The following is a 27,751-nucleotide window of genomic DNA, read 5'->3' on the forward strand; positions in this document are numbered from 1 at the left end:
GAATATGCACATCATGTAGACAAGTCTATGGACATGATCTTTTATTGAAAGGAAAGATACACAAAATATCTGAATAGAACATGAATGGCTTCAGGAGTTGATTTCTGCCTTGGTAGCCTACAGTATATTGCCATTGAATGAACTAATTTCAGAAGAGCCATTTTGAAATGACAGACTATGATAAATATAGCTAGCCCATTGTAAGAAAATGTTGACGTAAATGTGAATTGAAATGAAAGCCATTTACAGCAATGCAGTTACTGTATCAGTGAGATCTCATATCCACTGAAAATGTACAGTTAATTCAAATAACAGGTGACAGTTACTGGTAAATTCCAACTTCATTCAAAAAAAATACATAAAAAAGTCAGTTTGGGGAAATATTAAGTATTGACTAGGACATGAACAGTTTTAACTGCCATCTTTATACAGGAATGTACACTGGGTCAGAAAGACAAATAAAACAAAAAGGTTTTCCAGCCAAAGCCAAGGGATACAACGCCTCCATTACACTGCCGCTCCATTGGGATTCAGGAAAAAAATACTATGTACATTTGAGATAGCAAATACTCTTACAAACGGTTTTAGTTAATATCCCACCCCAAGTTGGCTCCAATATTTTACAGTGCCAAATCAAAGGCAATTTGTTTTCAACTCTTTCGCTAATGTGTCAAATCAGAGTACACTTATGTAGAAAAATTATTCCTTTATACAGAGTGATAAAAAAAGGCAAGATGTATCAAACTGAAAGCTGCAGGATGGCCTCTTCAGGTTGATTCCGGGGTGTATTCAGCGAGGTGAAGCATTCAAAGCGTTGCAGATAGAAATATAATGAATTGAGCTGACAACTATTTTCTAGTTCTACATAATCATCTGTTCTACACAGTACATTTCTTTCTGAGAGCCCTTACGTTTGCACCTCCCTGAACAGGCCCATGGGTGTCGCTGATAGTGGTCAGGAGACAGGACAAACTGTAAAAGTCTCGCTCTCTGTCTCACGCATCTTACACTGGTGGGGGGAGTAGAGGGGGTGGGATGGCAGCAATGGTTTCCTTTGTCGCGCCGTCCACGAGTCTGCCAAATGGATGACCTTTGGCACTTATGCTGGCAGACTCAGCTTCTTTCCTTTCAGTACTGAAACAGAGGAGAGATGTTTAGGTTCAACGCTCCTGTTCCACCGATGCTCAGCACATTTTCTTCACATCTGTAACAACAGATACCAGAGGCTCCTGGTGAGTGTTGAAAGTGACAAGCCAATCATATATACTGGACTTTAAGACCCTAGGCTTCCACACCAACTTCCACACCATTAAGTCACCATTGCGCGATACACCCAGCCCATTTTCTTACATTTAGCTTTTTGTCAAAACTAGTACCTCAGAATACTTAATGCCTCATTCACATTACATCTGAGCAGTCTGTAGAGATGTGCCAGATGTCATTTAAATGGGGACCGTATGCAACAGTGTTGTATCACAGCGCACCCTGCAGTTGAAGGCTCTTGTGAAACGGATGTGCATACTTTTACATTTTTTCCAAACTTTGCGTTGTCATCAGTGTGCTTCAGTGCAGCCAGAGTCCGTGTGCAAGTACAGTGAAATGACTTTCTAGCCAGCTCTAATCCCAACAATGCAGTAATCAATATCAATGTAGCACTAAAAATAACGTAGAACAAAAACAAACGAGAAATTAAATAAAAACAAGAAGCTAAATACAGGTGAACAAGAGGTGATTTTCAGCAATGGTTTTATGGGATAGCTAGTGGCTTATAAACAATTAATCATTCCTATAAGTGAGTACTATTTTAATAGTATTGTTAAATACACATTGACCGTTAGCCCATTATTCTATATAACTTGCCTCCCATTTGAGTTTGATTTTTATTCTAATTATTAGGTGTAGGTCGCTAGCTACAATATCTTCAGCCTAGCTTTTAGCTACCGTTAGCTAGCTGCTCTGTAAGCTAGTTTAACTTGGTAGAAAATTTGAGAAACAAGTCTAGGAAACACTAAAATAAAATGTTCTATTATCACCTGAAACAATGTTTCTCCTGTCTAGAATGAAAGTCATTTTGCAATCTTCCAAAATAAATTTGATCTCTGACTAGAGACTCTCCTCAATCTTGTCTTGCGTTGTCATCTTCATGCAATCTGGTTTCATTACTGGATGGAGAAGTATGCTCGCCGTCCAGTAGCGGAACCAGATTGCATACGGCATAATGAAATAAGTCACAATGTGAATGGGGCATTACTCTTAAGCACTTTTTGTAACAGTTTCGGCGACTGTAAGAGAAGTGAGTAAAAGGACACTACAGCGTCACACTTGGCACCAAACGTACTTAGGAAATAAGTTGGAAGACTGCAACTCGACTCACCTTTCGTTACATACAGATAGAAGAAGTCGCAATAGAGGATTGTCTGAACGACACCGGCCACGATAGCGATCATGTCGAAGAACCCCTCGAAATAGAAGCGCCAGATCCAGTTGATGAGGTAGAGAGCCCGGTACAGGCCCAGGAAGAACAGGTAGTGGGTGGTGATAGTCTCTGCCTCGCCAGTCTTACTGATCATGAAGAGCTGGGGCAAGATGGCCACCGACTCCAAGTAGATGGAGAACGTCCACAGGATCTGGAGGGAGAGAAGATGGTGAGAGAGAGAGGTGGAGTGTGTGGCTCTAAATCAGTTGCTGTATAAGACACTGATGCAGTATGCACTTATCATACCGAGACGTGTGTGTGGTGCCTTACCTCGAGAGGAGAGAAGTCGTGGTTGACAAGGAAAGCCAGCCCTCCCACGGGGACGACCAGGAACTCCACTCTGAAGGTGTCATGGTTACCGTCGTAGGTGGCCTTGAACTTAGTGTAGATCAGGTACACGGTGGCATACGCACAGCCAATGTAAATGACCTGAAACATAATACAATCCACTAGTCAAGGGTGAGGATACATACAGCACTCTGATTAGATGATCCCTTCACTGTGAACTTGGAAGGCGAGTGTGTGTGTGTGTGTGTGTGTGTGTGTGTGTGTGTGTGTGTTTACATCCAAATTACTTTAACCCAGGGGTCTCCAACAGGTAGATTAGCTCGCAGCTCACCTATGAGTAACTCGCCAATCAATTCTGAAAGTACATGCATTTAAAGTGTTCCGATGCAAACTGTCAAACATAAATCTCCTAGCTACTATCCAATCAAAGCCACATTGACATTATCCCACCTCTGGTTAGCCACTATTGCCTTAAAAAGCCAAATGTAACATCCGCCAATAAATGTTCAGCAATATTGCCGCCGTGTGTTTGGTGTGCGCGTGTCTATCAAGACAGTTAGCGATGCTAATGATAACCATCTTGTAGGTAGACCGAATGAGTTTCCCCAAAAAAACTCAAATCTCATTGAAATGTTAACTGCAAAGTAGGCTTACCTGACAGCACTATTGATACACATAATCATTGGTTGACCATTGTTTCTCAAACTGCCATGACGTGCAGCAGCAGTAGGCCAACAGCAGAAAATTGCTAGACCTACACATTCCGCTCTTGCTAGATGAGCAATTAAAGGGGAATTACACCTACAGAAAAATCTAAATCAGACCTCAATAATGGTCTTCTGATGCAATTTAAATATTTTCATGGACTCAGAACATACAATTATTCATAGCGAAACAATGAAAATGTAATATTGAGTAACAAAATAAAAACAGCAAACTGAATTTGGGAAAATACTAAACATTTTATGGGGTCCCCTTAATTATTTAGCAGGTATATTGACAGAAAACATATTGTACATCACAGACCCAGGGAAGAGTTGCAGGGTAGAGAAGAATGACAATTTGAAAGCTATAAAAAAAAGGTTAACTTTAGAGCTAGCAAAAGGTTTAAGAAATGTGTGTGTGTGTATGTGTATATATATATATATATATATATATATATATATATATATATATACACACACACACACACATATACACACACAAGAAAAGGTTGCAGACCCGAGTTAACCAGAGTCTTCAGAAAGTATTCATACCCATTGACTTATTCCTCAGTGTTATATCCTGAAAATATATTAAAATAGATTCTCTCATCCATCTACACACAATAACCCCATAATGACAAAGTGAAAATGTTAGCAACTTTATTGAAAATGAAATGCATAAATATACAATTTACTTAAGAATTCACACGTTGTAGAAGCACCTTTGGCGGCAATTACAGCTTTGTTGTCTTTGGTGCTGTATGTCTATCAGCTTTGCACATCTGGATTTGGGGATTTTCTACCATTCTTCCTTGTAGATTTTCTCACGCTCTTTTAAGTTTGCTGTTCAACGCAGCTCCCCATCTATCTTCAAGTTCTTCCACAGATTTTCAATAGGATTCACGTCTGGGATTTCCCTGTACTTGGCTCCTAGTCTCTGCTACTGAAAAGCATCCCCATAGCATGCTGCCGCCACCACCATGCTTCACAGTAGGGATGGTGTTAGAAGTGTGATGAGCTGTGCCTGGTTCTCCAGACATAGCACTTGCATTCAGGCCAAACAGTTATTTTTGTCTCAGACCAGAGAATATTTTGCCTTTCATGCTGACCACAGCACTTGCGTTACGTGCACGACGAGCGTTGCAAAATAAAATTACATATGTTATTCAATCATTGTATCCACACTGCTCACTCATGTCTACATGGCCAGGCGCTAACATAGCTGAAAGTCCCATCTCTTCATTGGTTTTTAGGAGCATATACCCACGTGGGTGATTGAACGATTAACTGAGGTCTACACTCCAGTTCAGTTGGTGGTGATGCACCTTAGTCGGTTGCCAACCGCCATATAAAGTTCAAAGAAGAGATTACTAGAAACGAACTCTGTTTACCTTTAATTGTCGGAGTAGAGGACATTGTGCATTTCACGTAAAATTACAACTCAATGTTTATATCCCAGGACAAATTAGCTAGCAACAGCACGCTAGCTAGCTAAATTGCCATGAATATTTAATGCTTTTCGACCAGTCCCCAAATTAATATAATTGGTTCGGAGTTCGTTTTGATATTTCAACCAGCGTGTCCTGGTCGCGTCTTGACAAAAATCAACATGCGCACGATGACGCACGCGGTCCAGTCAGCATGTCTTTCACCTGCCTTTTTGCAAACTCCAGGTGTACTGTCATGTGCCTTTTTCGCAGGAGTGCCTTCCATCTGGCCACTCTCTCAAGGCCCAGATTGGTGAAGTGCTGTAGAGACTGTTGTCCATCTAGCAGGTTCTCCCATCTCAGCCAAGGAACTGTGTAGTTCTGTCAGAGTGGTCATTGGGTTATTGGTCACCTCCCTGACCAAGGTCCTTCTTGCCCGGTACTCAGTTTGGTTGGACAGCCAGCTAGGCAGAGTCTGGGTAGTTCATGTTTTTTTCCATTTCCCAATGGAGACCACTGTGGAAATTTTCAACACTCTAGAAATTGTTTTATACCCTTCCCCAGATATACAGTAGGAAGAAGGTGAACCCTTTAGAATTACCTGGATTTCTGCATAAATTGGTCATAAAATGTTATGATCTTCATCTAAGTCACAACAATAGACAGTCTGCTTAAACTAATAACAAACAACTATACTTTTTCATGTCTTTCTTGAACACACCGTTTAAATATTCACAGTGCAGGGTGGGAAAAGTATGTGACCCCTTGGATTTAATAACTGGTTGACCCTCCGTTGGCAGCAATAACCTCAACCAAATGTTCTGTAGTTGCGGATCAGACCTGCACAACGGTCAGGAGGAATTTTGGACCATTCCTCTTTACAAAACTGCTTCAGTTCAGCAATATTCTTGGGATGTCTGGTGTGAACTGCTCTCTTGAGGTCATGCCACAGCATCTCAATCAGGTTGAGGTCAGGACTATGACTGGGCCACTCCAGAAGGCGCATTTTCTTCTGTTGAAGCAATTCTGTTGTTGATTTACTTCTGTGTTTTGGGTTGTTGTCCTGTGGACATCCAACTGCAAAATGTCTTGATAAATGAATTCCCAAGTTTTTCTGTCGATGATAGCAAGCTGTCCAGGCCCTGAGGCAGCAAAGCAGCCCCAAACCATGATGCTCCCTCCACCATACTTTACAGTTGGGATGAGGATTTGATGTTGGTGTGCTGGGCCTTTTTTTCTCCACACAGTGTTGTGTGTTCCTTCCAAACTACTCAACTGTAGTTTCATCTGTCCACAGAATATTTTGCCAGTAGCACTGTGGAACATCCAGGTACTCTTTTGCGAACTTCAGACGTGCAGTAATTTTTTTTGACAGCAGTGGCTTCTTCTGTGGTGTCCACCCACAAACACCATTCTTCTTTAGTGTTTTACGTATTGTAGACTCATCAGAGATGTTAGAGAAAGACTTACAGAAGATGCTTAGTCTTTAGCTGACACGCTAAAATTCTTCTTAACCTCATTGCGCATTCTGCACTGTGCTCTTGCAGTCATCTTTGCAGGACGGCCACTCCTAGGGAGAGTAGCAACAGTGCTGAACTTTCTCCATTTATAGACAATTTGTCTTACCGTGGACTGATGAACATCAAGGCTTTGAGATACTTTTGTAATCTTTTCCAGCTTTATGCAAGTTAACAATTCCTTCTGAGATCTCTTTTGTTCGAGGCCTGGTTCTTCTCAGGCAATGCTTTGAGCAAACTCAAAAAGAAAGTGTTTAATGGGGCAGAGCAGCTCTAACCAAAATCTCCAATCTCGTCTCATTGGACTCCAGGTTAGCGGACTCCTGACTGCAATTAGCTTTTGGAGAAGTCATTAGCCTATGGGTTCACATACATTTTCCAACCAACACTGAATGTTTAAATGATGTATTCAATATAGACAAGAAAAATACAATAATTTGTGTGTTATTAGTTTGTCTATTGTTGTGACTTAAGATGAACAGATTTAGTCAAATTTATGCAGAAATCCAGGTAATTCCAAAGGGTTCACATACTTTTTCTTGCCACTGTATGCATCACAATTTAATCTTGCAGATCTATGGACTGTTCCTTCAACTTCATGGTATAGTTTCTGCTCTGACATGCACTGTCAACTGTGGGACCTTATATAGACAGGTGTGTTTCTTTCTAAATCACATCCAAACAAGTTGTGACAGGAAGAAAGATCAAAGGAAATTGGATGCACCCGAGCTCAATTTGGAGTGTCATAGCAAATGGATGTCAATACTTAAGTAAATGAGTTATTTCTGTATTTCATTTTAAATACATTTGCAAACATGTTTTCACTGTCATGCGGTACTGTGTGTAGAGGGGTGAGAAAAATAGAACATTTTATGCATTTTGAATTCAGGCTGTAACAAAATGTTGAATAAATGAAGGGTTTTGAATAGTTTTTGAAGGCACTGTCAACATCTTACTGAAAGCAACCTCAGATACAGATGAGAACATTTAGCAAATGATCTGCTTGTTGGGTTTTAAAAATTACTAACTAGCGGTATCCATAGTTAGAGGTACACGTTTTGGACACACCCACTCACATACACCAATGAACCTTGGATATACAAGGGTGTGTCAACTTATCAGTACTTCAATATTGACTGGTGAGTAGATCGCTCTACTACAGAGCAGGGGTGGGGCGTGTTGCTTGCACAAAGAGCTGTAAGAGGATGAGCCTGCCACCTCATGGAGGTGAGGGGGTGTATGGTGTGGTTGTCTCACCTTCATTGTGGTGTTGTAGAGGGAGATGAAGGAGGTGAGCAGGTCCAGGTAGCGCGTGGTGAACAACAAGGCGAACAGGATCTGACTCTTCCCGGAGATACCTGTCAGAGAGACAACCAACCAACAGGTGTATGAGACGTCAGATGTTGCTCTTCTCTGCCAAACTCACAACAGTCCCCCAAGAGTGCATCTCAAAAGCCTTAGGAACTTCCTCTTCTTGTCTTTCATCTGAAATTGTTGTGCATCCTTCCTTAGTGACCACTGATGTGACGTGACAGGGTTGGTGTGAGGATAAGAAGTGGAATCCTTGCTTTCTGCTATCCAGTCAGATCAGTGTAACTTCCCAGAGAGGAACAGGGACTGTGGTGGCCTCTTGATAGGAATCCAAACCTGGCAAGCAAATGTTATCCCATTTCACAGGCTAACCCAGTTAGACCCTACACCAGGCTTATGTCCTCGCTAGCATGGCCAGATAGTGACGACTGTGATAAGAACTGTAAGACTTCCAAGGTGTTTTATTACAGGCAATCTAAACAGGCATAGACTCACAGCTGCCCCTCAGAAGGCCTGCCTGCAAACACTGTCAAGTGGCAACATGTCCCCTCACACCCATTTGTGGTCAACCTCCCAATACATTAATAACACCGCTAGTCTTGAGTATACTAAAGAACGTATTCAACTTCAGTGCTTGCAGTGGTGTGTTTATGTTCCTAATGACAGGCCCAGTACCTGAGCATAAACAGATTTTTGCCTGACTGGAATTGGTGTCACAAATCCAAACTCTTGTGGGCCAAGCTCAAATTGTTGATACATGACAGGTTTCAGTGGTGACTGACAGCTCAGATAATGCATCCTAAACCTGACCTTCAACCCCAAACCAATTCTCACAACAAACCTTGTATTCCCAGGGGACATTGGAATGGAACTCATTTAATTTTGTATATGGTAAAGTCAATATTCTGCTCTAGCTGTGCATTCGACAGCTATTTTTCTTATCCGCGTTTAATAAAAGCGCTGCCACGTCACAGGTCAGGCCAGTATCGGCGTTCAAATCAACTGGGAACTCGGAAAAATACCAGGTCAAATCATGACGTCAGTGACGATTAAGGTCGGAAAATCTAAAGACTAGAAAGAGGCGTACGTTTTCGAGTTGGAATCCGAGTTGGATGGCCGGCCATATCGATTTTCCCAATCTGAGCTCGTTTGTTTCCGAGTTCCCAGTTTCTGTACTACAACAGGTATAATTTTATTTATTTTTGTTTTACCGTTATTTAACTAGCCAAGTCAGTTAAGAACAAAGTCTTATTTGCAATTACGGCCTAGGAAGTGGGTTAACTGCCTTGTACAGGGGCAGAACGACATTTTTACCTCGTCAGCTCGGGGATTCGATCTCCCACTAGGCTACCTGATGCATGACATATCACACACGGAAACGGGTTAATAGTGGCGCACTCGCCCGCTGCACTGATGGGTGCCCCCAAACTGACATGCGCAGATCTGTTGCCTGACATCACTAGCAGCTAGCTGGTCAGTAAATGAATGGGACTCAACTAGTTGTTTGTTTCTTGTTAATTAGCTGTACAAGCTAACTAACGATAACCAACCAAATGTGTCATGATCACTGGGATTTGGGTGATTTAATGTGGCTACGTGTATTTCGGCCTTTCCCAACATTGTTAACAAGGCCGTGCTAGCATCAATGTTAACAATCTGGTTTGATTAAGCCGCAAGCGCTAACGTCATTACCGAGCTAACTTGTCAACACAAGAATCCACTGCAAGGAAACGTTGCTAGCTGGAATGAAGACATCAATCGGAGATGTGTGCAGCCTGCAAATACTCCAAATGGGACTCTTACTCACCGGCACAGGACCTGGTTTTCCATATTTTTAGAAGTAGAATAATGATGGCTGCTAAATGGGAAAGATCGCCGGTGAGTCTGAAAATGTTCATGATTCTGCTGGGTGTTGCAGGCGGCTTTGCCTTCGCTAGTACGAACTTATGCCCGTCAAAACAAATTCGACCTTCTAGCCCCCGTTACTGACCGTTTTAAAACCTTACAAGAGGTTCTGTCAGGCACCTAAATATACTTTTTCATCGGTCTGAATGGGGAAAATGTCGAGTAATGCGCGACGTGGCCAAAGATAGCGGCGCCCAAATGCAAGTCGGGAAAAACTTGACGTTCGCGCAATGGGACACGCCCATAGGAGGGGCACGTCCGTGATCACAGAAATTGAATTTCTATTCATTATTTTAAACTAGTATATTTATTTTAAAAACGAACTAATCCACAGACCGAACTGAGAATTTGACATTGGATTTAACAACTACATTGGAGAATATATTCAAATAAGCTTAAATAGACTAAGTCACTCAAATGGGCATAATACATTACACTGGCATCCAAGACATCCTTCATGCAAATGACATCCTATCTGATACATACTGCACATACGTCATCTCAAACGTCCACTGCACTTTATAAATATTTTCAATGTTGAGGTGATGTTACTTTACGTAAAATACACTGACTGGAACATTAAAGTAAAGTTGTTCTGCTGCCTATAAAACTGTAGATGGGAGATATTCACTGACAAGGCCTCACATTGCTATAAATAATCAATCCAGATGTCATTGTAACAGAACGTTACTGCCCAGTTGATAATACAACAGTTAGAAACAGTGTGCTTATAGTTAAACCTTAAGACAAATAGGGGGGGAAGGAATTCCCTCAATCTGTGCTTGACTAAACCAATTAGATCAACCGGTTCATATGTACAGTATCACAATGTTATTGTTGGGGAAATAACCAACTAACCCAGAATAAGACAATACATTTACATCACTATACTTAAACCAAGAACAGACAATTTCCACAGTGATATGTTGGCACAGAAGATGAGATCCTCCCTATCATTTACAAAGCTGTGTTTTTATATTCCAATCAAGTTATTATATTCAATGGCAAACATCCATTTTGTGTTTTTTTGTTGTTGCTTAGAATGTAGAGGTATGACACGACAGTTGGTAAACAGTGGAGCTACCCGAGTTTCAAACCAGGATTCCCCAGCTGACTTTAAAGAGATAAAGTGGTAATGTAAATGAGAAATACTCTCAATGTAATTAAGAAAATCTTACTTAACCTCCACTAATTCAATACAAATCCAGCAGCCAGTCAGATAGCTTTCTACTGTATCTACTGTACACAGATGCTCTAAGAAAGGTCTGCTGATGCATCTCAATAGTCTAAAGTTGTTTCCTCTCTTCGGTCTGCACTCATCTGAAAACAGAGGATGGGTAAAAGCAACATGGCAAAAGCCTCTTGTCCAGTCCCTAGGACTCCTCTTTGTATCTGTGCTATTATAGCAGCATTGAGGCAATGTCCATTTTCTTCACGATTGGCTGATCCCTACTGATGACCCGGTTGGGCATGACTCCAACAGGGTCACCAATAGGAATGAGCCAATTAAGTTGGAAGTCCCACCCAGTTGACAACATTAAAATGGTGGAAGCCCCAAATGGCCCTGCCCATGCTAATACAGCCTTTTGGCCGTGTTTGAAAGCATCAAATCCATGATGCATTGTGGGTAAATGGTGACTGACCGAACGATCTAAAAATAATAAACGAGTTGTTATTTATGGTGCTAAATCATTTCTAGATCAGCAAGTCAGCAGTCGCCTACACTGTGGAACCAGCCCATTATCTATGGTTCAGTCCCGTTGGAAGGACGGTTGGTTGTTTTAAGATAATGCAGATGGAGGAAAGAGACAAGGATGCAAATTTGGATAATTGAGATGCACCCCAAGATACAGTAACTGACTTCACTCCTCCACAGGTTTCAGGACGAAGACAGCATCATCCAGTACATAGTAATCTTTGTACATGTCTCCCTCACACAGGTACGGCAGCCGAGTCACTGCCTCCACCTCAAACCCCACTTCCCGGAACACCTCATTGGACAGGTTGGTGACTTGCTCCTCCCATTTCTTCCCCTTCACTTTGATGTGCTCTCTAGGGCGCTGCCACTTCCCACCTAGAGACAGAAAATACACAGATTCAGGAGACCAATCTAGAAAAGGCCATGTGGCAGCCAAAACAATAAAAGTATTCTACGTGTCCCCATACATTTTATTTTAAATACTGTTACTATCTAGCCCGAAAGGACGAAAGCAGTTCCATACACATTCACACAAATATCTCATTGACATCAACATATGATTTAGCTGGAAGTCTCAAGTAAGGACATGGCCCTAAGTCTTCAACCTGTATCACTGATCTGTGCGCCATCTCACCTATCTCCACCCAGGGCTGGAAGGGCAGGACAGCGGCCAGGATGAGTCTTCCCGTGCTGGGCACCAGCGAGCGGTGGATGCCCCTGAGGAGCTCCAGGGGGTCGTCACAGCGGTCCAGCAGGTTCAGACAGCTGATCAGGTCATACTGGAACCCAGTATGCTGCCATTCATCAATGCCTAAAAGCCTAAGAGAAGGAAGAGAACATCAGAGACTGTGTGTGGTGTATAATGTGTGTATCACTTACCTGTACTTCTTCCTCTGGAGGTGCCACTTCATGGGAGGAGAAACCTCAGTGGCGTAGACCTCTCTGAAGTGGGCTCCCATCACCTCAGTGACGCCCCCATCCCCGGCCCCTAGGTCCAGCAGTCTCTCCCCTCGCCACTCGGGGGCGATGCGAAGCAGCTGCTGGAGCTGATCCGCAGAGAACACAAACATCGAGCCACGACCTAGGAACCTGGGAGAGAAGTAGAGAAAGGAGAATAATGAGTGAGGGGTACGGCACCTGGACAAAAAATATTGAAAGAGGCGAGAAAAGAGCAAGCAGAGACCCAAAACAGGAGGGCATGAGAAAGACAGAGAATGACAGCATTAAAACACTGTTTACCTACCCATTGATGGATGTGCGTGACACCAGGGGGCTGAGGACAGTGGAGATGAAGGAGTGGTAGAACTGGGTGAACATCCAGCCAGACTTTTCTATGCTGCGTCTCAGAAAAGCCTGGGTGTCCTGGTCCAGATGGCTCTGCACAAACAGAGGCCTAACCACCTCCCCCAACAGGTCTGGAGAGCACTTGTACCACTGATGAGCAGGGAGGGGAAAGGAGGAGAAATTGGAGGTGGTTATTACCACAACACTGGTTTATGCAGTTATTTGTGTCAATCTCTTCATAAACAAGGACATAAAATAAAAGCTCTTTAATATTTGATTATGAAATATGACTTCTATTCCACCTGGCAACCAAGGAACTACAGTCGCTGGTTCTTGCTGAATGCACCATTTTTCCTTTAAAATGCTCACTTCGGCAAAATGATGTCAGGGAGAAGTGTGCTATTCTGCCAGTAAATAGTTGTTTCTTTGTTTAAAGGTAACTCTGTAGTTAGACACTTACCTCTTGGGTTTCTTGTCCGGCTTCTTCGCTTTCGCCTATCATGTTCATGAAAAGTGAACGAGCGAGTGGACTGCGCACGTATTTTCCTGTCCACATCTTTCTAGTAGCGAGCAGAAATGCGATGTAGCCCAACACCCACGCTACAAAAAGCAATGTCCTCAGCTGTAGATGACACATACTAACAATAACGCAACAGATTTGGCAGCTATGGGAAAAGTGACTGCGGCAGCCTGGTTGTTCACTAACTGGTCACTAGATTTTCAAGTTGTTAGACAGATGTAATATTAGATAAGCTAGCCAGAGTATCCAATTGTGATAGCACACGCAGTGCATACCTTCAGGTCCAAACATAACAAACACACAAACCTGAAGGCGTGGTGACCTTTCGGAGCCCACATGTTATTCATTTGACATCTTAATCCGTTGTGCAAATACTTTCAGCTCAATTCGAATTGTCTTGTGACGGTCACATTTGAAGACTGCCAGCCTAGCAATGCTGCGTTCAAAACAACTGGGAAATATCACATTTCCGAGTTCTGTACATTCAAAACAACTAGGAACTCGGAAAATAACGACCCCCGACTGGTTAAAATTCGTTTTCAACAGTCATCCACCCGGAATTCCAATTCCGGGCCTCTTTCTAGAGCTCCGACTTTCCGACCTGAAGTTCGCTGACGTCATGATTCGACCTCGTTTTTATCCGAGTTCCCAAGTTGTCTTGAAAGCACCATAAACCTACAAAAAGGATAGGGGGCAAAAATCTGGAAATACACGTTTGCTTCCTGTGTTACATCTAAATATTTCCCACACAGTCTTGTACAACAATTCATTGTTTTCTTTTTTCTTTAACCTTTATTTAACAATAACAACACCCCAAACCACACATCGGCAGAGATGGATGGCATTTTCGAACACCTCAACGGCTTCCCTGTGGCTCAGTTGGTAGCGCAAGGTGTTTGCAACGCCAGCATGGTGTGTGCAACGCCAGGGTTGTGGGTTCGATTCCCACGGGTGGCCAGTCCCCCCAAAAAATGCATGAAATTAAATGTATGCATTCACTAGTGTAAGTCGCTCGGGATAAGAGCGTCTGCTAAATGACTTAAATGTAACACAGTTTAATTTGTCTGGTGTGACTTAACGTTAAGTGGAGAGGCAAGACTCACAGAGACATTTCTGGGGAGGTAGCATATTTGTAGTTATTAACTGTGTGGTTCCAGCCCTGAATGCTGACATATACCACGGGTATGAGAAAACGTTTAGTTTGACTACGCTAATTACGTTGGTAACCAGTTTATAATAGCAATAAGGCACCTCTGGTGTTTGTGGTATATGGCCAATATACCACGACTAAAAAGGGCTGTGTCCAGGCACTCTGCGATGTGTCGTACGTAAGAACAGCCCTTAGCCGTGGTATATTGGCCATATACCACACCCCGTCGTGCCTTATTGCTTAATTATACATACGCTACTGGAGTTTGGTAGGACGTGTAGCAAGCTGACTAACTTCCTGCTGCATTGTGCGGGAACTGTCACCATGACCAGCGTATCGTCAGCAACACCACAGATAGAACAATGAGACAGATATTTCACTGGATGTATAAATATGAAGAATTCGCTTGGCGATTCCACTCACTATCAAATATGGTAGTGAGAGGAAGCCCACTAGCGAGCAGTGGCAGAAGATGGAAAGAGATGGATTTTGGCCTACATTCTGCAAATGTTCTCATCGGTTAAACATTTGATCTCAATGCAGTGTTCTGTTCCCAAAACTAGAATATGTTATGAACAGAGTGGACTAAGTTTTGTAGACTTTAGCCTTCGCCAAAGTTGTAAAAAAGTATGGCACACGCGCATTTCACATAGTAGGCGTTCCGTAACGGAAATATACATGTGTATGCTAGATCGGGCAATAGGATCTCGCTAGCTTGTGCTTGGCTCTGCCCACCTTCTTGCTTGTTCTGTCCACTATGACTCATCTCTTCCCATTTGAAACGACAGGCTGTGGTCTATCTTGATTTAGTTATACAAATCTTTGGCAACACTAAAAAAAAGCATTTCCGGGCCACGGAATTTCTGTCATTTTCGAAATAAAAGTCCCCCACGTAATATTAGAAAAGTGTCAATAACTTGTATTTATTCATAATAGAGTAAACATAATTGTATAAACATTAATACTTATTCATATTTGTTCATATTTAAATGAAATTTGCATTAAATGTGGGTTTCAAAACAAACACGTTCCAAAGTCAAGTAAACTAAGAATAACATTTCTGTATACCGCACATACAAATATTGCACTGTACAGGAAAAACTATTGATTGTGTCTCTATAAAACCAGGGTCCAGTCTACTCACTATAGTCCCTACAATACAAAACAGATGAGTTTGAACAAAAGCTAGGTCATTTTAAGTGTTGCTGGCTTTTTACTCCGCCCCTCCATAGCCTCCAATGCAATTCATTGTATATGGAACACATATTGGACTGTAGAGAAAAAACTACTTTACTACCTGTCTCAAATAAACTGGGGTGGAAAATACTCAGTGGGGTTTCTACTAACCAAACATAATTCGTTTTGGAGGGGGACTGTGTCGTACAGACTGTTGCTGGCTTTTACTCAGCCCCCTCCATAGCCCCCAATGCAATTCACTGTGTATGGAATACATATTGGCTGTAGAGAAATTTTTCTCATAGGATTTAAAAAATGAGTCGACTGGAGTAGACAGCGCCATTAGTAAGTAAGTAAACTGTAATAGGACCAAAGCGTTAATCAACATGATTTTACCAGAAAAAGACAAGTATTTACCTCTCCATGTTTGCAGAATCTTATCTATTTTTGCAAACTTTATTGAAATCGATTGTGGTAAGTTAATTCATATTTTTTGAGATGTGAATACCAAGTATGTCTACTTCACCATCCGCCCATTTTATTGGTAAACTACAAGGTAGTGTAAACACTGTGTCTTTTAACGATTCAGTATGTATTCACATATGAATATTACAATATGTAATATGGTACACTTGTCATAATTAGGTTTTAGTCCAGAGAGGCTAGAAAAGTGATCAAGATCTTCAATGAGACTGTGCAGGGATCCAGATTGCAGACTTTAGAAAAACTTGAGTCACCGGCATACATTGACACTTTTGTTTTTATCCCCTGAATTTCTAACCCCTTGATGTTCTTGTTGGATCTAATTTTAATAGCTAGCATTTCAATGGCCATAATAAATAGATATGGAGACAAAGGACAGCCTTGTTTTACTCCTCCTAAAAGCCCAATACTTTCTGAGAAGTAACCATTATTTACTATTTTACATCTGGGGTTGCTGTACATAACTTTAACCAATCGTATAAGATATTCACTGAAATTAAACTAATCCAGGCATATGTATATAAACTCTTGTAGTACTTTGTCAAATGCCTTTTCAAAATCTGCTGTGAAGACCAGCCCTGGTATCTTTGATGTTTCATAATGTTCAATTGTTTCAAGTAATTGTCTTAATTGTCTTATCTCCAATAAATCGTCCATGTAAAAAACCTGTCTGATCAGAATTAACTATCTGGTAAAACCTTTTTTATTCTATGTGCTATGCATTTCGGCAGGATTTTCACATCACAACATTGAAGTGTAAGAGGCCTCCAGTTTTTTAAATGGACTGGATCTTTATACTTACCACCTCGGTCCTGTTTTAATAGTAATGAAATCAGATCTTCTTGTTGAGTAACTGAAAGTCTAACATTTTTATAGGAGTAATTAAAATATGCTAATAATGCTAATAATAATGGATCTTTGAGTACATCAAAAAAGGTTTGCCTCAAAAAAAATTGCCTCAAAAAGTACCACTTCTGTAAGTTGGCCTTCATACGGGCCTTTCTGTAAATTTGTTAATTTTGACATTCTTATTATTCATTTCAGGAAAGAAATCCTTACAGTTAACATCATTCAGTGGAAATGGAAGAGATTGAAAAGAAAACATCTGCTTAAAATATTTTCCAAATATAATTTGGTGAATCAGGGATGACTTATTTTTGTAATACATTACACGTGATTGTTCTTGTATAAGTTCCTTCCATTTCTCTTTGTTTTTCCTCTAACATATTTTGTGCCTCAATAGTACAGTTTCCATTACCATCTACCTGCGCTGTTATTTCCTTTATTAGTCTAATCTCTTTTGACCTAAACTGCTTTTGTTTTAATGTGTATTATATTGAATGTTCTTTAAAAGTACATTTAAAAGTGTCCCACACAAAAAGGGGATCTGCTGTACCTATGTTGTGCAGAAAAAAGTAAATAATGAATTATTTTGTCTTAGTTAAGAACAAATTGTCATCCAATAGGCTTTGATAAAATGTCCAATATCCCCGTCCATGTGGAATTGCTGTAAGAGGTATATGGAGGCCAATTAGATGGTGGACCAATCGCATTCGGACTCCTATTAATACTTTTTTAAACTTTTGATGCCAGCAAGAACGAGACCAGTAATCAAGACGGCTAGCTTGATTAAGCCTCCTCCATGTATTTCTCACTAGGTCAAGGTTTTTCAGCATCCATATATGCTCTAGTTTTGATGTATCCATGATCTTTGTGATCTCCTTAAGTTCGATAGTTTGTAGTGTGATTTCCTTTTTTACCTTTATTTAACTAGGCAAGTCGGTTTGTGTTAACTGCCTTGTTCAGGGACAGAACGACAGATTTTTACCTTGTCAGCTCGGGGATTCAATCTTGCAACCTTTCAGTTACTAGTCCAATGCTCTAACCACTAGGCTACCTGCCGCCCCACAAATTGTGATTTCCTTTACGATCCATTGAGGTACTTAACAGCGAATTATAAACCCCACCATAATAATAGATTCATTCTTTGCTTGTGAGCTCAATAGATTATTATATTTATTTTCAAAGAAGTGTCATTATTATTTGGCCCATATAGATTCATTAGCCAGATCTGTTTTTGGTCCAATAGCATATTTAAAATAATCCATCTTCCTTGAGGATCTATTTGCACAGTTTGCACAATTGGATCAATTATTTAAAAATGTATTTGTATAATCACCCCTTTTGAGTTTCTTTGCCCATGACAAAAATATATTTCTCCCTCCCAATCCTTTTTCCACCCAACCTCATCTATATTTGTAGAGTGAGTTTCCTGTAAACAAGAAATAATATATTCTCTCTTTTAGCGAGGTAAAAACATTTTTTTAAATGTTCTGCTAAGCCATTAAAATTGTAACTGACTATACTTATTTCCCCACTTACCATAATGATACCGTAGTTTCAATTATTCTTACCACAACCAATGTTTGTAAACTTAACATTATAAAGCACTATGGTGATGTTATTAATTACACTTTGGATGCTGTATCAATACACGCAGTCATTACAAAGATACAGATGTCCTTCCTAATTCAGTTGCCAGAAAGGAAGGAAACTGCTCCAGAATTTCACCATGAGGCCAATGGTGATTCTAAAACAGTTACAGAGTTTAATGTTTGCGATATAAGAAAACTGAGGATGGATCAACAACATTGTAGTTACTGCACAACACTAACCTAAATGACAGAGTGAAAAGAAGGAAGCCTGTACAGAATAAAATTATTCCAAAACATACATCCTGTTTGCAACAAGGCAATTAACTAATTTCTGCAAAAACTGTGGCAAAGCAATTAACTTTTTGTCCTGAATACAAAGTGTTATGTTTGGGGAAAATCCAAAACACATAACTGAATACCACTCTTCATATTTTCAAGCATGGCGGTGGTTGCATCGGCAAGGCCTAGGGATATTTTTTTTAACAATAAAAATATATGGAATACAGCTAGAAGCATAGGCAAAATCCTAGAGGAAAACCTGGTTTAGTTTGCTTTCCAATAGACTGTAACGAGTGCACTGAGAGTCGGGACACAAGTTCAGGGAGTGACTGTTTTAAAAAATAAATTAACCACTTAACACAACCAACGCACCAACATGAAAAGAGAGTCAATAACACCTGAGGAAAGGACCAAGGGGAGTGACAGATATAGGGAAAATAATCAAGGAGGGGATGGAGTCCAGGTGAGTGTCATGAGGCGTAGGTGCGCGAGACGAGGTCATCAGGCTGCGGGATAATCAGCAGCCTAATGACCTAGAGGCCGGAGAGGGAGACATATTCACCTTTCATTAGGACAATAACCTATAACCCAAGGCCAAATCTATACTGGACTTGCTTACCAAGAGGACATTGAATGTTCCTGAGTGGCCTATTTACAGTTTTGACTTAATGCCCATCAAAATCCATAAATTTAAGCTAAAGACACGTTTTTTTTGCATTGGATGCGACTCAATCCAACGCATACGCAGATGTTGCACTTCCTCATCTGTGGTGAAAGGTGGGAAAGCTAGAGAGGTGTTTGTCAGACCATGAGACATCCCGAAAATCGGTCTTAACACTAAATCATCTGTAGCATCCAAAACAACATGATCATTACACAGGAGCACCACCTTCGATGGCCACTGGCACGCTGGAGAAGTGTGCTCTTCACGGATGAATCCCACTTTCAACTGTACCGGGCAGATGGCGTTATGTGGATGAGTGGTTTGCTGATGTCAACGTTGTGAACCCATGGTGGTGGTGGGATTATGGTATGGGCAGGCATAAACTACAGACAACGAACATAATTGCATAAAATAAACATAATTTTATCGATGGCAATTTGAATGCACAGAGATACCGTGACGAGATCCTGAGGCCCATTGTCATGCCATTAATCCGCCACCATCAGATCATGTTTCAGCATGATAATGCACGGCCCCATGTGGCAAGGATCTGTACATAATTCCTGGAAGCTGAAAATGTCCCAGTTCTTCCATGGCCTGCATACTCACCAGACATGGCACCCATTGAGCCTGTTTGGGATGCTCTGGATTGGTATACTCGATAGCGTGTTCCAGTTCTCGCCAATATACAGCAACTTCGCACAACCATAGAAGAGGAGAGGAACTACATTCCACATTCTACAATCAACAGCCTGATCAACGCTATGCTAAGGAGATGTGTCGCGCTGCATGAGGCAAATGGTGGTCACAACAGATACTGACTGGCTTTCTGTCACGCCCCTACCTTTATTATTTAAGGTGTCTGTGACAACAGAGGCATATTTGTATTCCCAGTCATGTGAAATCCATAGATTAGGGCCTAATGAATTTATTTCAATTGACTGATTCCCTTCTATGAACTGTAACTCAGTAAAATCTTTTAAATAGTTGCATGTTGCGTTAAAATTTTTGTTCAGTATATATGCTGTACAGTACCATTTCAAAAGTTTGGACACACATACTCTTCAAGGGTTTTTCTTTATTTTTACCATATTCTACATTGTAGAATAATATTGAAGACATCAAATCTATGAAATAACACATATGGAATCATGTAGTAAGCAAAAATGTGTTAAAAAAATCAAAATGTATTTTAGATTCTTCAAAGTAGCCACCCTTTGCCTTGATGACAGCTTTGCACACTCTTGGCATTCTCTCAACCAGCTTCACATGGAATGCTTTTCCAACAGTCTTGAAGGAGTTCCCACATACACTTGTTAGCTGCTTTTCCTTCACTCTAAGGTCCAACTCATCCCAAACCATCTCAATTGAGTTGAGGTCGGGTCATAGTTGAGGCCAGGTCCTCTGATGCAGCACTCCATCACTCTCCTTCTTTGTCAATTAGCCCTTACACAGCCTGGAGGTATGTTGGGTCATTGCCCTGTTGAAAAACAAATGATAGTCCCACTAACCGCAAACTGGAGGGGATGGTGTATCGCTGCAGAATGCTGTGGTAGCCATGCTGGTTAAGTGTTCCTTGAATTCTAAATGAATCACAGACAGTGTCACCAGCAAAGCACCCCCTCACCATCACACCTCCTCCTCCATGCTTCACGGTGGGAACTACACATGCAGAGATCATCCGTTCACCTACTCTGCGTCTCACAAAGACAAGGCGGTTGGAACCAAAAATTGCAAACTTGGACTCTTCAGACCAAAGGACAGATTTCCACTGGTCTAATGTCCATTGCTCGTGTTTCAAATCAAACTTAATTTGCCATATGCGCCGAATACAAGTATAGACTTTACCGTGAAATGCTTACTTACAAGCCCTTAACCAACAGTGCAGTTCAAGAAGAAGAAAATATTTACCAAGTAGGCTAAAATAAAAAGTTATAATAAAAAGTAACACAATAAGAATAACAATAACGAGGCTATATACAGGGGGCACCGGTACCGAGTCAGTGTGCAGGGGTACAGGCTAGTTGAGGTAATCTGTACATGTCGGTGGGGGCAAGGTGACTATGCATAGGTAACAAACAAACAGCGAGTAGCAGCAGTGTACAAGAGGGGGGGGTCAATGTAAATTGTCCGGTGGGGATTTTTATGAATTGTTCAGCAGTCTAATGGCTTGGGGGTAGAAGCTGTTGAGGAGCCTTTTGGTCGTAGACTTGGTGCTCTGGTACGGCTTGCCAGGTGGTAGCGGAGAAAACAGTCTATAACTTGGGTGACTGGAGTCTCTGACAATTTGATGGGCTTTCCTCTGACACTGCTTATTATATAGGTCCTAGATGGCAGGAAGCTTGGCCCCATTGATGTACTGGGCCGTTCGCACTACCCTCTGTAGGGCCTTATGGTCAGATGCCGAGCAGTTGCCATACCAGGCAGTGATGCAACCGGTCAGGATGCTCTCGATAGTGCAGCTGTAAAACCTTTTGAGGATCTGGGGGCCCATGCCAAATCCTTTCAGTCTCCTGAGGGGGAAAAGGTTTTGTCGTGCCCTCTTCACGACTGTCTTGGTATGTTTGGACAACGATAGTTCGTTGGTGATGTGGACACCAAGGAACTTGAAACTCTCAACTCGCTCCACTACAGCCCCGTCGATGTTAATGGGGGCCTGTTTGGCCTCCCTTTTCCTGTAGTCCATGATCAGCTCCTTTGTCTTGCTCACATTGAGGGAGAGGTTGTTGTCCTGGCTTCACACTGCCAGTTCTCTGACCTCCTCCCTATAGGCCGTCTCATCATTGTTGGTGATCAGGCCTACCACTGTTGTGTCGTCAGCAAACTCAATGGTGTTGGAGTCGTGTTTGGCCACGCAGTCGTGGGTGAACAGGGAATACAGGAGGGGACTAAGTACACACCCCTGTGGGGCCCCAATGTTAAGGATTAGTGTGGCAGACGTGTTGTTGCCTACTCTTACCACCTGCGGGCAGCCCATCAGGAAGTCCAGGATCAAGTTGCAGAGGGAGGTGTGTTTAGTCCCAGAGTCCTTAGCTTAGAGATGAGCTTTGTGGGCACTATGGTGTTGAACGGGGCGGTAATCATTTAGGCAGGTTACCTTTGTTTCCTTGTGCACAGGGACTACTGTGGTCTGCTTGAAACATGTAGGTATTACAGACTCGGTCAGGGAGAGGTTGAAAATGTCAGTGAAGACACTTGACAGTTGGTCCGTGCATGCTTTGAGTACACGTCCTGGTAATCCGTCTGGCCCAGCGTTTTTGTGAATGTTGACCTGTTTAAAGGTTTTGTTCACATCGGCTACGGAGAGTGTTTTCACACAGTCATCCAGAACAGCTGGTGCTCTCGTGCATGCTTCAGTGTTGCTTGCCTCGAAGCAAGCATAAAAGGCATTTAACTTGTCTGGTAGGCTCGTGTCACTGGGCAGCTCGCGTCTGGGTTTCCCTTTGTAGTCCGTAATAGTTTTCAAGCCCTGCCACATCCGACGAGCATCAGAGCCAGTATAGTAGGATTCAATCTTAATCCTGTATTGATGCTTAGCTTGTTTGATGGTCCGTCTGAGGGCATAGAGGGATTTCTTATAAGCGTCCGGATTAGTCTCCCGCTCCTTGAAAGCGGCAACTCTAGCCTTTAGCTCGATGCAGATGTTGCCTGTAATCCATGGCTTCTGGTTGGGCTATGTACATATAGTCACTGTGGGGACGACGTCATAGATGCACTTATTGATGAAGCCGATGACTGAGGTGGTGTATTCCTCAATGCCATTGGATGAATCCCGGAACATATTCCAGTCTGTGCTAGCAAAACAGTCCTGTAGTGTAGCATCCACGTCATCTGACCACTTCCATATTGAGCGAGTCACTGGTACTTCATGCTTAAAATTTTTGCTTGTAAGCAGGAATCAGGAAGATAGAATTATGGTCAGATTTGCCAAATGGAGGGCGGGGGAGAGCTTTGTATGTATCTCTGTGTGTGGAGTAAAGGTGGTCTATGATTTTTTTCCCCCCCTGGTTGCACGTGACATGCTTGTAAAAATTTGGTAAAACTGATTTAAGTTTGCCTGCATTAAAGTCCCCGGCCACCAGGATCACCGCTTCTGGGTGAGCATTTTCTTTATTGCTTATGGCCTGATAGAGTTGGTTGAGAGCGGTCTTAGTGCCAGCTTCGCTTTGTGATGGTAAATAGACGGCTACGAATAATACAGATGAGAACTCTCTTGGTAGATAGTGCGGTCGACAGCTTATGATTAGGTACTGTACCTCAGGAGAGCAATACCTCAAGACTTCTTTAGTATTAGACATCGCGCACCAGCTGTAATTGACAAAAAGACACACACCCCCACCCCTCGTCTTACCAGAGGTAGCTTCTCTGTTCTGCCGGTGCATGGAAAATCCCGCCAGCTCTATATTGTCCGTTTCTTCGTTCAGCCACGTCTCAGTGAAACATAAGATGTTGCCGTTTTTAATGTCCCGTTGGTAGGATAATGTTATTATTAGGTCATCAATTTTATTTTCTAATGATTGCACGTTAGCAAGAAGAATGAAAGGCATTGGGAGTTTACTCGCTCGCCTCCGGATTCTCAGAAGGATCCCCGATCTGCGTCCCCTTTTCCGGTGTCTTTTCTTCACGCAAAAGGCTTGGGTCTGGGCCTGTTCCAGTGAAAGCAGGATATCCTTCTCGTCGGACTCGTTAAATGAAAAAGTTTATTCCAGTCCGCGGTGAGTAATCACTTTTCTGATGTCCACAAGTTATTTTCGCTCACAAGAGACAGTAGCAGCAACATTATGTATACAATAAGTTAAAAAATAGATTACACAAAATGCAAAAAATATATATATTTGCACAATTGGTTGGGAGAATGTAAAACGTTAGCCATGGTCTTCGGCGCCATCTTATAAGCATGATGTTAGAATGAAATGCACCATCCCTAAGTAAAAAAAAACATGTATTGATCCACCGTGGGCTCTGCCACCTCAGCCATACTGTCAATCTATCATCAGTACGTCCACACCTATTTATAGAGTTTATCTTGTGATCTTGACAAAACAACTTTTGTTATGTCGTGATCATAAGAAAATTATCTTGTGATCTCTACAAAACAAACAATTTGTCTCTAGTGTGTCAACCGTTTTGGCTGTTAGCTATTATTTCTGAAAGCTAAGACTCTCTGGAACATGGACGTGCATTCTCTTCTCATCTACGATGATCACATGCCGCGCAGGACACGTTAGGAGGGAGTGTCACAAAAATCTAAATTTGGCCCCCTTAAAACCTGTTGGGGATAGGGGGCAGTATTTGCACGGCCGGATAAAAAACGTACCCGATTTAATCTGGTTACTACTCCTGCCCAGTAACTAGAATATGCATATAATTGTTTGATTTGGATAGAAAACACCCTAAAGTTTCTAAAACTGTTTGAATGGTGTCTGTGAGTATAACAGAACTCATATGGCAGTCAAAACCCTGAGACAAATCCTGACAGGAAACTGAAATCTGATGTGTGGATATCACTTCAAACATTTGCCATTGAAACACACAGGGGCTTGTGAATCATTTAGCACTTCCTATGGCTTCCACTAGATGTCCCCAGTCTTTACAAAGTGGTTTGAGTCTCCTATGGTAGTAACTGACCCAAAGAGAGGCTGTGGCACTTGGTCACAGGGGATGGGCCATTACCATTGTGACGTCTGCGCCCATGACTACTCTCCCTTTTCGAAACGTTTTGAAAAACAATGCAACCGTCCCAATGGAATATTATTGAAGCCCTGGTTGAAAAAGCCCCTAAAGATTTATGTTATACAACGTTTGACATGTTTGAACGAACTTAAATATATATTTTTTTGTTCATTCCTGACGACAAGTCAGACGCACACGGTACATTTTCACTAGCCTTCGGAGCGCGCTAACACTATTGGGACATAAATTATTAACTTTTTTGAACAAAACTACATTTGTTATGGACCTGGGATTCCTAGAAGTGCCTTCTGATAAAGATAATCAAAGGTAAGGTATTATTTACAATAGTATTTTTGATGGTTGATCGTTCCAAGTTGGCTCCAACATGTATAGCCTAGACTTTTTTTCTGGGCATACCACGTCGTTTATTGCAAAGTGTGATTTCCCAGTAAAGTTATTTTTAAATCTGGCATAGCGATGGCATTCAAGACATGTTAATCTATAAGTCTTTGAATGACAATATTACATTTTAACAATGTTTTTGAATAGTAATTTTGTAAATTGTAGCGCTAATTCACCGGAAGCATTTGAGGGAAAAGATTTTCTGAACGTCATGAGCCATGTAAAATGCTGTTTTTATATATAAATATGAACTTTATCGAACGAAAAATGCATGTATTGTGTAACATGATGTCCTAGGAGTGTCATCTGATGAAGGCTGTCAAAGGTTAGTGCTGCATTTAGCTGTGTTTTGGGTATTTGTGATGCATGCTAGTTGCTTTGAAAATGGCTGTGTGATTATTTCTGGCTGGGTACTCTGCTGACATAATCTAATGTTTTGCTTTTGCTGTAAAGCCTTTTTGAAATCGGACAACGTGGTTCGATTCAGGAGAGGTGTATCTATAAAATGGTGTAAAATAGTCATATGTTTGAGAAATTGAAGTTATAGCATTTATGAGGTTTTGCATTTAGCGCGACGCGATTCCACTGGCTGTTGATTAGGGTGGGACGCAAGCGTCCCACTGGCCCAGACAGGATAAGAATATAGTTGAATAGCCCTGTCAGCCCTTCTAAGGATAGCCTTTCCACTCCCTATTAATCGTAAAACTGACTATCCTACCGATCCTTGACTTAGGCGATGTCATTTACCAAATAGCCCCCAACACTCTACTCAGCAAATTGGATGTAGTCTATCACCGTGCCATCCATTTTATCACCAAAGCCCCATATTCTACCCACCACTGCGACCTGTTTGCTCTCATTAGCTGGCCCTCACTACATATCCGTTGCCAAACCCACTGGCTCCAGGTCATCTATAAGTCTTTGCTAGGTAAAGCCCCGCCTTATCTCAGCTCACTGGTCACCATAGCAACACCCACCAGAAGCGCGCGCTCCAGCAGGTATATTGCACTGGTCATCCCCAAAGCCAACACTTCCTTTCTCTGCCTTTCCTTACAGTTCTCTGCTGCCAATGACTGGAACGAATTGGAAAAATCTCTGAAGCTGGAGTCTTATATCTCCCTCTCTAACTTTAAGCATCAGCTGTCAGAGCAGCTTAACGATCACTATACCTGTACACAGCCAATCTGTAAATAGCACACCCAACTACCTCATCCCCATTTTATTACTTACCCTCTTGCTTTTTTGCACCCCAGTATCTCTACTTGCACATCATCATCTGCACATATCACTCCAGTATTAATGCTAAATTGTAATTATTTTAGCCTCTATATTCTATGTATTGCCTACCTCCCTACTCTTTTACATTTGCACACACTGTACATTGATTTTTCTATTTTTCTTTTATTTTGTGTTATTGACTGTATGTTTGTTTATGTGTAGCTCTGTGTTGTTGTTTTTGTTGCACTGCTTTGCTTTATCTTGGCCAGGTCGCAGTTGTAAATGAGAACTTGTTCTCAACTGGCCTACCTGGTTAAATAAAGGTGAAATAAAAATACATAAAATAAAAAAATCTTGCTCTTGTGACTGACTGGGTTCAAACCAGGTCTCCTACATGTCACAAGACTGTGTTAGCCCAATTAGCTAAAGCCTAAAATTTGTATTTAATTTTGATTCTAGGTATAAGTTCAGGAAGTTAATGTAAAGGACAACCCGCTGCCTGCTTAGCGAGTACCTCTTACCCCTGATTCAGCTCATATGGAGATTTGAAATCAAGACTTCTGCCTCGGAAACATACTTGACCGCCCTCCTGAAGCATTCTAACCCATCTTGCTATTAAAAAGGGCTTTTTTCAATTGCGCAAGGGGCAATACTATAGGCTGAGTAGTCAGTTTCACAGATCCCGTTCTGCTACACTAATAAGTCTTCAAGATCCAGCAAGGTTACTCATCAAAAGAGCGCGGTTTGGTGGTCCATGCTTATGTGATGACCAACCTTGCCTGAGACCTGAAAACGTGTTAGTTTGACAAATGTTAGTTTGTGTTAGACATGTTAGTTTCAAGTCTCTGGCAAGGGTAGTCATTATAAGGGTAACATGTGACTGACTGGGTTAAGACTACATTTGCCTGCTGAGCTAATGCCTAGGCATTAGTCCTGTGACTTGGATGGGTCCCTTCAAGGAGGTCACAAGGGGGTGAAGTGTAACACAGGTGGATCGGTGATCACACTCGTGTGATGACTAACTTGTCTGACACCCGAAAAGTTGCATTGTCTGGCGCACAGAAGACCTGGCTTAGAACCCCATCAGTCAAACTAACACGTCTTCTGGTCTCAGGCAAGGTTACTCATCACATGCATGGA

At 41.7% G+C, this 27,751-nt stretch overlaps 2 protein-coding genes across 3 annotated transcripts; both read right to left on the reverse strand.

Annotated features, from left to right (window-relative positions):
• Positions 1–24: 24 nt before the first annotated feature.
• Positions 25–9,835, reverse strand: LOC115153567 (ER lumen protein-retaining receptor 2). Its single transcript, XM_029699154.1, has 5 exons — positions 9,531–9,835; positions 7,670–7,770; positions 2,747–2,905; positions 2,375–2,627; positions 25–1,134 (listed from the first exon to the last, which is right to left on the reverse strand). Exons 1-5 carry the CDS (start codon positions 9,619–9,621, stop codon positions 1,100–1,102), a joined length of 639 nt encoding a protein of 212 aa, XP_029555014.1. The 5' UTR covers positions 9,622–9,835; the 3' UTR covers positions 25–1,099.
• A 296-nt stretch (positions 9,836–10,131) lies between these two features.
• On the reverse strand, positions 10,132–13,809 carry mettl9 (methyltransferase 9, His-X-His N1-histidine). Of its 2 annotated transcripts, XM_029699152.1 has the most exons (6): positions 13,438–13,807; positions 13,072–13,233; positions 12,571–12,761; positions 12,207–12,416; positions 11,962–12,146; positions 10,132–11,702 (listed from the first exon to the last, which is right to left on the reverse strand). In XM_029699152.1, exons 2-6 carry the CDS (start codon positions 13,165–13,167, stop codon positions 11,491–11,493), a joined length of 894 nt encoding a protein of 297 aa, XP_029555012.1. In that variant the 5' UTR covers positions 13,168–13,233; positions 13,438–13,807; the 3' UTR covers positions 10,132–11,490. The 2 variants fall into 2 exon arrangements, with proteins under 2 accessions (XP_029555012.1, XP_029555011.1); XM_029699151.1 differs by having other exon boundaries at positions 13,072–13,809.
• Between the last annotated feature and the right edge of the window lie 13,942 nt (positions 13,810–27,751).

The sequence above is a fragment of the Salmo trutta genome, chromosome 18 (assembly GCF_901001165.1).
Source record: "Salmo trutta chromosome 18, fSalTru1.1, whole genome shotgun sequence".
NCBI classification, from domain to species: domain Eukaryota; kingdom Metazoa; phylum Chordata; class Actinopteri; order Salmoniformes; family Salmonidae; genus Salmo; species Salmo trutta.